The 13,344-nt window shown below is 39.0% G+C and overlaps 1 protein-coding gene across 1 annotated transcript; it reads left to right on the plus strand.

Moving 5' to 3' along the window:
* The first annotated feature begins 3,353 nt into the window (after nucleotides 1-3,353).
* Nucleotides 3,354-13,037, plus strand: LOC122045962 (disease resistance protein Pik-2-like). The gene is made up of 2 exons (XM_042606415.1): nucleotides 3,354-6,342; nucleotides 12,023-13,037. The coding sequence occupies exons 1-2, from the start codon at nucleotides 3,442-3,444 to the stop codon at nucleotides 12,053-12,055; spliced, it is 2,934 nt and encodes a 977-aa protein (XP_042462349.1). The 5' UTR covers nucleotides 3,354-3,441; the 3' UTR covers nucleotides 12,056-13,037.
* The last annotated feature ends 307 nt before the right edge of the window (nucleotides 13,038-13,344 follow it).

A 13,344-nucleotide genomic window follows, 5' to 3' on the forward strand; every position in this document is an offset into this window, starting at 1 on the left:
GCCGGGAGGGGTTTCCCGGCGATGACCCTCCGACGCTCAAGTCAGGCAACGAAGAAGTAGAGTAACAATACTGTGGCTATAGTGATCAAGATTTTCATACCTTCGTCGAAGTCTGGGGGTTCTTATATAGGACCTTGGGGAGGCGCGGGCATGCTTCTCGATGCGTGCACACTTCCCCAAACATACCTCAGTAGGGTTGTGTCAGAAAAGCATGCCTGACGTCATTCCGCAATCGTCCGAGCATATCCCGGATGTGACGGTGGAAACTTCCACCGTACGATATTCTGTTCGCTCCGGCCGCCGACCATGCTGTTTGTCGGTGGCAGGTGTCTCGAGGACGAAACTACCAGTTGTCCTTTTTTGTCTTCTAGCGTTCTTTTCTGTTCCCGGGCCGAGCGTACCAGCCGCTCGGCGCTCATGGCCTCCGGGAAGCCCTGTTCACGTGATCGGCTAGGATTGCACCTTATTGTCCTGCATCCTGGCCGAGCGGCCTGTCCGCCCGGCCCATAGACCTTTTTACCTGAGCATCGGAAACCCGACGTCTGGTCGGGCTATCTTTCGTCCGGTCCGAGAGACCCTTGGCCATATGTCCGGTCGGCCGGATGCTGGTCGATCGGATGCTTGGTCGGCCCCGTCACTCCGCTCGGCCCGACCTCTGGCTTGACCCCCTTGACCATTGACCTCCACGTGTCGTTGACCTCCCGCCAACGAGTGATCCCCCGTCCTTACCATCGGATCAGTATATATAAAATTTAAATTTAATAGTATTAAATATAGCACAACGATTATAAGTAACTTGTAACTTAGAATTTAGGTACGTAGGATTTTTTTTATATAATTAATGTATCCGAGTTTCGGTTCAACTAGTCTAGGAGGTAGACGGCTCGATCCCACAAATCGGCCACCAAATAAATCCGGAAGTATGAATAATTTTTTGCCCAACAGCTAACGTCCTAAAATTTTCATTCCACAAGAGAAAAATGCTCTTTAATACATCGTAATTATGATTCGTACTATGAGCGCTTGAGAAACAGATAGGTGAAATGGAGGATAACAATTGGTGTTTTTTGTGATAATAAATTTCCTTTTATATGAAATTAAGTGTTGGATTATAAAATTAACATATCAGTAAAAGATGAAAATTGTAAAAATAAAGATATTAAGATAAAGACGTGGACCTACTAAGATAGAAAAATAAGAAACGTAAAATATTAAAGAGAATTAAAGTTGTACAATCATTGATGGTCTTAGTCAACTTTTTGCGAATCAACATGGATGGAAGATTAAGGTTAACTAAACCTAAATAGTAGTTAAGTCGGTATGGTATGCCAGCTAAGCAAAGCAATACCATGGAGTTGGACCAAATTTGGTTAGGATCAAGATGAAAGGAAAGCAAGTAATTGCTAGTCAATTCTTGCTTCCTCTGTAATTTGAACATATGATCCGGATGAAAAGGAAAGCCAGTAATCGGTAGTCAGTTCTTGATTCCTCTCTAATTTGATCATGATCAAGATGGAAGGAAAGCCAGTAGTTGCGTCAATTCTTGATTCTTGCTTCCTCTATAGTTTTATCAGGATCAAAATGAAAAGTAAAATTGCTAGTCAATTCTTTCTTTCTCTCTGATTTGATCATGATCATGAATCATAATCATGATGAAAAGAAAAGTCAAGCCGAGGAGGCCGGACTTCACGGCGTTAATCCGAAACAATATTTAATATTGAAAATGCTCATACTTATCGCATTGGAATTGTATTCACCATTCCTCACAAGCTACATTGCACGAGTTGTGCCTATCTCAATTGGCGTTTGTCATTCATCCACATCATTTGTTTCAATTTTGGAGCTTCACCAGTTTTACTAAAATCGAGAAATTGACACTTTGATTATGACTTGAATTATATATTTTTTTAACTCACTTCGAGTTTAGTTTTTAGGGTGCAAATGCTAAATTCAAATTTTTTCAAAAAACACTAGAAATTAAAAGTTTATATATATATATATATGAAACAAGTACATTAGCAAGAGATTAGAATCGCAAGATAAATTTTGGTTGATATCTATTAGTATTTATTTAATGTTGGCTAGATCCACCGACAAATCGATTTATGGCTTCACGACTTTGGTCCCAACAATATTTAATATTGAAACTTCTCATAGTTATGGCATTGCTACTGTACCTATTTGCCTTTTTTTTCCCCAAATTCACCATTCCCCACAAGCCACATGGGAGTCTTGATGAGTCGTGCCTACTTCAATTGGCGTTTTCTCATTCATCTACACCATTTGCTTCGATTTTGGAGCTTAGGACATCTTTGGTTAGAGCTCTAAATGTTTTTTTTCTTTATTCTAATATTCCACATCAATAATACGAAAGCTTATTAAAATATCTTTAATGATTAAAATTTTAAATAAATTTTTTTATGATCTCACTCTTAGCATGAGTTACATGACTTTATATATATTGTATTAAATTCAAGATAAAAAAGTATGTTTGTATTTTCACTACTGTTCTTAAATTATAAACTCCAAACCTCATCTTTACAATAGTTCAAAACATTTTATTCAATTTTTTAGATTTTACAAACCTCTAATAAACTTTGCATTGGAGATAAAAACCTCTCATATTTATGTTAACTTGGTGTTTTTTGTCTAGTTTCTCATACTAATTAGCCTATCTTTTATATTTCAAAGAGGTAAACTATTGACCCCATCGACATAGATGAATTAGTACTCAGATGGTATAAATTACCATAAGAGAGATTGATTCCCTAGGGGAATAATTTAGTCATCATAATTTACCTCTCTTCCAAATATCTTAGGGAAGACAAGGAGAAGGGTTTGGGATGACCACGTCACCTTTTGTCATAAAAAAGATAAACTATTTGAATTTTACTTTCAAAAATTAGAAAAAAAAAATAAATCAATTGCCTTTAAAAATACTTTGATTTAGTTCATCCTAAACTTATAATAAATTTAGCGAGAAAATAAGAATTTATTACTAATCAGCAGCAACGAAATGAGTAATAAATAATATTTTATGATGAAATTTATTGTTAATTAGTGATGAAATTGATATTCATTGTAAAATGTAGGATGAGTACTAAATTCGTTCTAAATTTTATAACAAAATTAATATTCGTCAAGCTCGTGACACGTATGGAATATTGTTTTGATGTCAAACGGAATCCTATTATAGTGTGAGACAGCAGTGCTCAAAGCTTTGGAAGAATAAACGAAGTACTAGTCATGCACATGCTTGAGCTAAAGCTGCAAAACCATTTTATTTAATTTAATATAAATCATAATAATTTCAGTTTTTTTTAATGTTTCCATCGTACAACTTATGTTCAATATATGTTCCAAATTAAAACAGGAGACCTTAGTTCTCAGGTTTAGCTTTCTTCATCGTCGTCGTCTTTCTTAATTCCTAACCACTGCCGGATGGAGACGACTATGGCTGTGAAGCTTGTGGAGTTCTCCTTGCAGTCCATGGTGGGAAAGCTGGAGAAGATGCTAGAGGAAGAAGCCGTTTTGCTGGCCGGAGTCGAAGATGATGCCCGATGCATAGTTGAGGAGCTGAGAAGCATCACCTCTTTCTTGATGGCCATGTCAAAAAGGCGGAATCTGGATGATCAACTGCAAAACTGGGTGCGAGAAGTGAGGGAATTGGCCTACGATGCCGAAGACTCGATCGATGAGTTCGACTGTCGTCTTCGATCGACACCCTACAACGAGCGCGGATTCAAAGATTTTTTCAATAACTTATTTAACAGCATAAAATTATTGAAACCTCGCCATGACATCGCTTTGGAGCTCAAGAAATTGAAGGTTCAAGTAGAAGAGATAAGAAAGAGGCACGTTCGCTATTCACACCCAAATGAAGCGACCACTAGCTTGGACATGGCCGACAGATACTCCGATCTGCGGATCATCGGCCATTTTGTAGAGAAATCTCAACTCGTGGGCATCAACCAAAGTAGAGATCTAATCATCCGGTGGGTGACGGACGAGAAGTGCCCCGAGCTTACAACAATTTCTCTCGTCGGCTTCGGAGGTTTAGGAAAGACAACTTTGGCTAAGACCGTCTACGACGATCCTATTATCGTCGGAGGCCACTTCCAACCTCGAGCTTGGATCGCAGTGTCACAAAATTACAATATCAAAGAGCTTCTCAAAAATATTATTCGAAAAATTTCCATAGACGAGAAACAAATCCGAGATGTTTCTGGGTGCCAAGATACCCGTTTGAACACTGAGCAACTTCTGAACATGATGGACGAGTTGCAACTGGTGCAGACTATCAGAGACCATCTCCATGAAAAGAAGTATTTGCTTGTTTTTGATGACGTTTGGAGCACTGAAGCATGGGAAAGCTTGAGCATTGCATTGCCATCAGGTAAAGAAGGAAGTAGGGTCATAGTAACCACCCGCATTGAGGATGTGGCAAATACAAGTTGTTCTGGTAATCGTCAATTTATATTTAAAGTCTCTCCTTTATCACCTGAGCTATCTTGGGATTTATTCTGTAGAAAAGTATTTGATGCACCTGACTATAGTTGTCCACCAAAACTAAAAAATGTTGGCAGAGAAATCTTGCAAAAGTGCGATGGACTGCCACTTGCGATTTTGACAATCGGAGGTCTTCTGGCTTCCAAGCGTCATAATAAACTTGAGGAATGGAAAAACTTTCGCAACCACTTTCGTTCGGAGATACAAACTAATAAGAAGCTGTCGAAGATTGATCAGATACTAGGTTTGAGTTACAATGACTTGCCTTACGATCTCAAGCCTTGCTTCTTGTTCTTAGGCATCTTCCCTGAGGATTATGAGATTGGTCGGAAGCGTCTGATGAGACGGTGGGTTGCTGAAGGGATTGTGAGTGGTGTAGGAGGCTTCCCCGCTGAGAAAGTCGCCGAGCGCTGCTTCAACGAGTTGGTGAGTCGTAGCTTGGTGCAGCCGTCAGAATTTAATGATAATGGGAAAGTGAAATCCTGCCGCGTCCATGACATGATGCTCCAAGTCATAATCTCGATATCAAATAAGGTGAACTTTGCGGTGCTACTGAATGAGCACACCACTAATCTGCCGCAACATCAGAAGATAAGACGCTTATCCTGGCAGGGAGGAAGCAGTGGACTAAGTACTAACACTGATCTGTCCCACCTCAGATCCTTCACTGCATTCGGTAGCGACGGTAGGGATGTGCCAGTACCACTGAAGGATTACAGAAAGCAGAGGCTGTTGAGGGCAATTGACCTGGAAGGAAGTTTCAACTTGTCTGATCGTCTCCACCCCAACAGCTTTTCCAAGTTGTTTCTTCTGAAGTACCTGTCTCTAAGAAATAATATTAGATTACGTAGATTGCCAGATTCAATAGGAGATTTGCAGAATCTACAGTGTTTGGATATAAGAGGAACTTATATCGAAGAACTACCCAATTCCATCGTCAAACTCCAAAAACTGGTCTATCTGCTTGGTGGTTTGATTGTGCACACATTTACGAGGAAGGAACCAAATATGTACGAAGAAGTACCCAGATATGCGTATCCGGATAACTCAAACCATATGTACGACAAGTTCACAATTGACGTATATACTTCTTCGGTAAAATTGAAGTTCCCGAAAGGAATACGAGAGTTGAATGGACTTCGCAAGTTAGGAATGACATACGCTGATGATGAGCAGTTGCTGCAGGAGATCGGTGAGCTTGTCAAGCTCGAGAAGCTTGCCATCTGTTTCGGTGAAGATGATCAAGTAAGCGGAGTGCTGGAGGGGATCCGCGTCCTACTTTCGAAGCTCAGTGGCAGCCTTCGATCGCTAACAATTTCTCATGCTAAGTACGGCGATCTGAAAAGGGCACTCGATGAGGTAGCTTCGCCGCCATTGCTGCTCTGCAAGCTCCAGATACATGCCAATCTTGGCGGATTGCCTGCTTGGTTTGCATCCCTGAAGCAGGTCGTCAAGATAACTTTGTACTTCACACGATTGCAGCTCCAGGATCTGCAAGTCTTGAGAAATCTCCACACTCTGGTCCACCTGGTCCTAGGATATAGGTCATTCGACAATGCTGCTGAGAATTTGGTCTTCGATCGGGGAGGGTTCACGCATCTCAAGTTCCTGGAAATTCAATCGCACGGTGTGATTTTCGAAGAAGCTGCACTCCAAAGCCTCAAAATTCTTAAAATGTCTTATTTTGCCCATGGATATAGCGTCGATGGCATAGAACATCTGCGTGGGCTCAAGGAGGTTCACATTTATAAGTCGACTCTAGGTATTGTGAAAATGGTGGAAGATATTTCAAGATGCCATTCAAATCATCCCAAATGTTATTCCGATGCAGATGTAAGTAGCAAATGTAGCATCATGTGATTTGAATTAGAGTTAGCAGAGCTTTCTGTCAATCTAAAGATGACTTTATTAACATATCTGGTGTGTTGTGAACTTGTTCTGCTCTCCAACTTATCCATTGTTAATTGCTTTAATTATGCTTAATTTTCAAACTTGTTTTGCGATTAAAATTATCCTTTGTTAATCTCATCCATTATGAGTTGCTTGCTAGCCTTTGTATTTCTGAAGCAGTATGTAATCTTCAAACTTTGTTCTCCGCTCTCCATTAATTGCTATTCAAAATAAGCGTGATTTTTTTTTATTCCATTGATATGATCTACTATGCCTACAATATGAAAACCAAATTCATAATTTCCATTCATTTAAAATTTATCTCCTAATAATCTGAATTGCTAACACGCATATACAAATCATAAATAAATGTTAAAATTAAACCATTTGATAACATTATATTCAGGTAATTGCAAGCGACACAATGAAAGATATGAAATTGAAATTAACGATCGAAAATAAGACAAAACATAAATATCACAAGTGCTGGAGAAGAAAACGAATACCACATTCAAAGCTCCTTGTTTTTTCTTTGATTCCGCCATCGTTGCTTTGACAAGGTAATGGTAGTTTCAACCTAAGCGTGCTTCTTGTTTTTTCTCTGATTCTGCCATCGTTGCTTTGACAAGGTAATGGTAGTTTCAATCTAAGCGTCCCTATAAGTTTGCAACCATCGATATGTAATGGCGGTTTTCTTATTTGGTTCGTTGTCAAAAAATAGAATTTTGATGGATTGATGCAGAGAGATTACACTTGTGTTGATTTAGATGTACATAAACATAATTAATTTGGCTTCAATTTAATTCAAGTTTAGTTATGATCAGGCACGCAAATATCATGTTTCGTGAATATAATTGTTAGACTAGCAGGAGAGACAATATTTATGACCGACGATGAGTATATCAACTACACTATAAATATTTAAATGAACTGAAAAAAAAACTTTTTTCCAATTGATCCTATCTGAAGGCTAGGAAGATGATGTGCTAATTCTGATAGATGATTTATTGACTGGTGGATGCCTTCTTTAACTTAGAACGGGACTCTCCTTCGATCCTGCACACAGTTAGATGATCCAACAAAGCGTTAATGACCAAAGATTACGGAAGGAGTCTCTGGTAAGACCCTCCGATGCTCAAGTCAGTATAACTTCCAGTGAGTGAAGAACAATAGAGGATACGCGCGAGCATAAGGTGTAGATGATGCTAATTGTGTACTTTGCCAACGGAGAGGATCCCCCTTTATGTATACTATCTCTTATAACTTCTGTGATCATGAGGTGACTCAAGTTGTCAGAGTTTGTTAGGTGATAAAAAGTGTACAACCTGGACCTTTCGAAATGATTATACGAGAAATCTTTTATCTACTCATTGATGTACATCTTTTATCATTTATACTTCGTGTCATTACTGAGGCAGTTAGAGGAATACGCTGTCATGAGTAGCTGGCTTATGAAAGACATAATAACTTTTGAAGAAAGCTTCAAAGAAATATTCCCCGACAAGTTTTGATAATCTGTTATAATACTGTTAGAAGCTGTTTGTTGAGCATATCTCGGCCAGTCTCCGAGGCCGGCCTTATTTATACCTACCTTTGTATTAATCTACTTGGTTGTGTACTAAACACTGTAAAAATTTGTTCGAACATTGATATGGTGTCCAAAATATGGTAAGGATCCATCTAAGAAGTCATATGATTAATTGTTTATGAAAACAACATTTAAGAGACGATGTGATAATAAGTAACTTTAGACCCGACCAACCTTTGCCTGGCTGAACTTTATGTGAATCCTCCAGAGGATAGGTTCTTTTTAAGCCCGACCAGGCTTTCACCGCCCGAGCGTATATTGGTAACTTTATGAGATTGAGTGTCCTTAAGTCCGGCCAGCTTTTACTCGACCGGGCGGACACAGAGGAACTTATGTTCAACCAACCTTCTTCTGACCAATCGTATATTAAGAGCTTTACGAGGCTAAGGGTGCTAAGCCCAACTTGCCTTTGCCCGATCGGGTGCACATAGAAAACTTTATGTTCGACCAGCCCTTATCTGCCGATCGTATATTAGGAGTTTTATAAGGCTAAGGGCGATAAGCATGGTCGGCCTTTGCCCGGCCGGGCGTACACAGAAAATTTTATGTTCGATCGGCTCTTATCTGGTCGATTGTATATTAGGAGTTTTACGAGGCTAAGGGCGCTATGCTCGGTCAGCCTTTGCCCGGCAGGCCTTTCTCAACCCACGTTTGTATCGAGTACTTTATGAGGCTAAGGGTGTTAAACTCGACGGGCCTTTGCCAGGCCGAGTGTACACAGTAGGCCTTATGTTCGTTTGACTTTTATTCGACCGATCGTATATTAAGAGCTTTATGAGGATAAGTGTGCCAAGCCTGACCGGCTTTTTTCCGACCGAGCGCACATAGAAAACCTTATGTTCAACCGACTCTTATTTGGCTGATCGTATATTAGGAGTTTTACAAGGCTAAGGGCGCTAAGCCACGGCCGACCTTTCTCCGCCTGCGTTTGTATCGAGGACTTTATGAGGCTAAGGGTGCTAAATCCGGCCGACCTTTGCCCGACCGAGAGTACACATAGGCCTTATGTTCGTTTAGCCTTTATCTGGCCGATTGTATATTAAGAGCCTTATGAGGCTAAGGGTGCTGAGCCCGGCCGGCCTGCTGGACGTACACATAAAGCCTTATGTTCAATCAACCCTTATTTGGCCGATTATATATCAGGAGTTTTACGAGGCTAAGGGTGCTAAGCCTGGTCAGCCTTTCTTCACCTATGTTTGTATCGAGGACTTTATGAGGCTAAAAGCGCTAAACCCGGCCGTCCTTTGCTCGGTCGAGCGTACATAGTAGGCCTTATGTTCGTTCAGCCTTTATCTGGCTGATCGTATATTAAGAGCTTTATGAGGCTAAGGATGCTGAACCCAGCTGGCCACAGTATGCCTTATGTTCATTCGGCCTTTATCCGACCGATTGTATATTAAGAGCTTTATGAGGCTAAGGGCGCTGAGCCCAGCCGACTTTTGCTCGGCCTGGCGTACATAGAGAGCCTTAAATACCTCGAGCCCGACCAACCTATCATCCGACTGTACAAATATAAAGAGTTTTAGAAGGCTTAAGTGCCTAGAGCCCAGACGGTCTTTCATCCTGCCAGACTCCTTTGATTCCAGCCGACCATTTACTGACCGAGCTCATTATCTATTTAGTTTCAGAGTAAAGCCCTAAAGTCATTATATCCAACTAGGTTCATAACCGGTCGTCCTTATCCATGCGTTCTGCTGTTGGGCTACACAGGCAAGACCTGAGAACTTTGAGGTTGAATGATCAACAGAACCAGGTATGGAATGCTCATCCATCTTGACTTTAATCATCACATCACCTATCACATCGTCTTCTAAATTTACTCATCATAATCTGTATCACCAACCATCCGAAGAAGATAACTAGTTTTGATTAGTAACAAGAAAAAAAAACCGAGTTAGTAGAACAAAACATTATTGAGTTTTGAACTTCTTCAAGAAAATGAAGTATGATTTGTGATTGGTAGAGAATGATCTGTCGGGAATCGGGATAACACGAGAAACATCTTGAAAAATCAGTGGATTGACCGACCATGACTTTATTATCACTTCATTTCCCCAAAATAAAAAACTTCGGTTAACAAAAGCAATAACGAATCAGCTTCAGTTTTGAACTTCTTCGCAGCTATGATGGGATGATAAACGATGAGGGCATCTCCAATGCAAGATTTATGAGAGGTTTGTAAAATCTAAAAAGCTGAATAAAAAGTCTTTAAATCATTGTAGAGGTGAGGTTTGAGGTTTCTAGTTTAAGAGCAGTAGTGAAAACACAAACCTGCTTTTTTGTTTTGAATTTGATGCAATATGCATGATGCCATGCAACTTATACTATGAATGAGATCATAAAAAAGCTCATTTAAAGCTTTAACTATTGGAGATATTTGAATAAGCTTTTATATTATTGATGTGGCGTATTGGAATCATGAAAAAAGCTCATTGAGAGCTCTAACAATTAGAGATGCCCTGAGATGGGTGTTAGATCTCGTAATCCTAAGCCATATGAATTCTATCATACCAATAAGAATTCAAATAACAGGAAATACAAGAACATGCTAAGGATCTAGTTTCATCAATCCACTACAAAAGAAAATAAATGCATATATTAAAGACAATCAACCTAATTACAACGGGAGAGCCATTGTTTCGAAAGTGTCATCCTCGTACCAGAAATTTTATAGGAGAAGAAGAGGGAGAGATCTTCCTTCTAAAATAGGGCGACTGCACCAAAGTTTGTACGTTAATGGGGAACACAAAAAACAATCGATCTCTAATCCAATAGGGACCTAACCCATATATAGTGGATCCATATTCGTTATCAACCCATGATAACAAAGCAGATTAAAGGGACATCTAACCTACATTCAATAGCCAAAACCCGAGTTAACTTAAGTTGATCACTTATTAGGTTTGGATTCTTAATGACATAAATCCGTATACTAATGATTACATGTGAGCGAACCTAAAAGAAATTAAAATCCAACAATCTTTCACTTATGCTACATGTGATTTGTATATCGTATACGAGAATAACTTTAGTTGACGTCAATAACAATGTCAAACTTTATGGGTACATAATATTCCTATAAATAATTTGGTTAACGAACTTTATTGGTATATAACTAAAGAGATCATAATTATTATATATGATTGTAACAAACCCTAACGCTAATGTCATTAATAACATAGATCAAGATGTGGATGTGTAGTATTGAATTTATATGAAATGTGATTAATACATGTAAATTTCCGACTGGTCCTAAGGTGACCCAAAAGGGTTTGATCATATTTGCAAACATTTTATGTTAAACTGTAATAGAAAATCATGATCAAACTTTATGATTTCTAAAAAAATTTATATCACATTTACAAACACTATATGCTAAACAACAGCAGTAAATCATGATATTGTATTTCAGTGTATAACAAATAAATAAAATTTCTATGAATATTTTTAGCTTTAAGTACGTACAATAAGTAAAATAAAATGTTTGTCTTTATTAAAAAATATAAAGTAATAAAATAAATACAAACTTACACTAGATGAGTTGTTCTTCCATAAGGACTCTTATATCCACAACATGTGCATAAAACACTTTAGGTACCAAGCCCTTAGTTAATGGATCTATCAATATGGAATTTATGCTGACGTGCTATATCATCACCTTGTTAGTGTAAGGAGCACCAGACGAATGAACCTAAGTTTTGATTATGGCAAAGAGTCCAAAGTCAAGGTTACTTGTTATCTAACAAGGTTGAATAAACTTGCAGGAAAGTCCTAAGTGTTCTTAGACAAAAGTCCTAGTGGATTCTAGGAGGAGGAAAACCCTAGGTGAGGTAACCCTATGTCCTATAGGGAGGTAACTGATAACCATGATTTTACTTTATTATTTTCATTCATACAATCATAGTTTGATATAGTTTCATATATAGAACCCATATTTACACTACATTTTTATACTTTGTGTTAATTTTGGACTTAATTGCAAATTAGTCTATTTTCATGGTATTTTAATGCTGATATTTGTTCATTATCTTGTAGGTATCAAAAGGGTCATGGACCCGATCAGATTAGGCTGCATTTGGGCTCAGATTTAGGGTTAAACGAGGCGATCACGCTCTGGATTGATTTGGATCGTCCATTGAAGTTTGAAGTAGATCTACACCATCCATTGAAGATCTGGACCATCTGACCTAATGTAGAGCAGATCTTATCCGTTGATGAAGATCCAGAGATTTTGATCCAGATCTGAGCTCATTCAACCGTTGATTAAGCCCGGATCGATTTGGACCGTTGGATCAGATGAGGAGAGGTTTAAAAACGTTGAGAAGCTACAGTGCTTTCTTGAGCTCGGCTTCGCGATTTCCACCACTGTTCATCTTCTTCGTCGCCGAAGCTTCCCTTCCACAATTCAGATCTGAGAGCAGATTTTCTTCTCCGATGACGATAACCAAGCTTCGGCGTTCATCTTCCGGCGATCAGAGAGCAGCCGAGGGAGGTTTCTCAGCCGTGCCTTGTTCTGTTCCACCGCCACATTGCCGATCGGGGAGGTTTCCGATCAGTGATCTTCGCATCCACCAGGGCTTCGAGGGAGGTTTCTTGGAGTTTCTGTACCTTTTCCGCATTCCATTCCGCAGCGAAGCTGGTTTGTTCTGATCAATCGGATTAGCTTGGCAAATCACAGAGCAAACTCTGTTTTCTTCGGTTGATGGTGATACCAGTCAGATGCGAGCTTGAGGGGAGGTTTCCAATGGCCATGAGCATCATCTGGTGATAGTTGGAAGCTTGGTAGTTCGTTGGATGTTCGAGGGGAGGTTTCCGAGAACAAATCTGTTTAATAGCAGATTGATGAAGTTTGGTTTCGGTTTTGGGATTGTGAAATGTTTAGGGTTTTAGTTTCCTTTATTCTATGTCTTTGAATTGTCCACGAACATGCTCAGATCTCGTGATCTGATTACATTTCTTTGCAATTTCTATTTTGTTTCATGTTTCCTTATGCAATTTTGTTTGTGATTTCTTGCTTACAAACCCCAATCTTAGATCTACTTTCTGATTAGTTTTGCAACACTGATACTAACAGTTGTAGGGTTTTGTAATTTAGTTAGCAATTTAGTCTTTGTTTCTATAATCTTGTTTAAGTGTGAGATGCTTAATTTGATGGTTAAGTTGCTATTTCTGTTCATCATCATGTTGCATTTGGATGTTAGAGTGAATTGAATGGACCTTTGGTTGTTATAAGCTAGTGCTTAAGTTTAATTCAAGGATTTATAAACTCAAACATTTTTGTTCAGTTCATTGGGTTTATTGTGATTAAGTTCAATGATTCATAATTGATACTAGCTTGATGAGAATGAACCGATCTT

Source organism: Zingiber officinale, chromosome 2B (assembly GCF_018446385.1).
Source record: "Zingiber officinale cultivar Zhangliang chromosome 2B, Zo_v1.1, whole genome shotgun sequence".
Classification (NCBI taxonomy): Eukaryota; Viridiplantae; Streptophyta; class Magnoliopsida; order Zingiberales; family Zingiberaceae; genus Zingiber; species Zingiber officinale.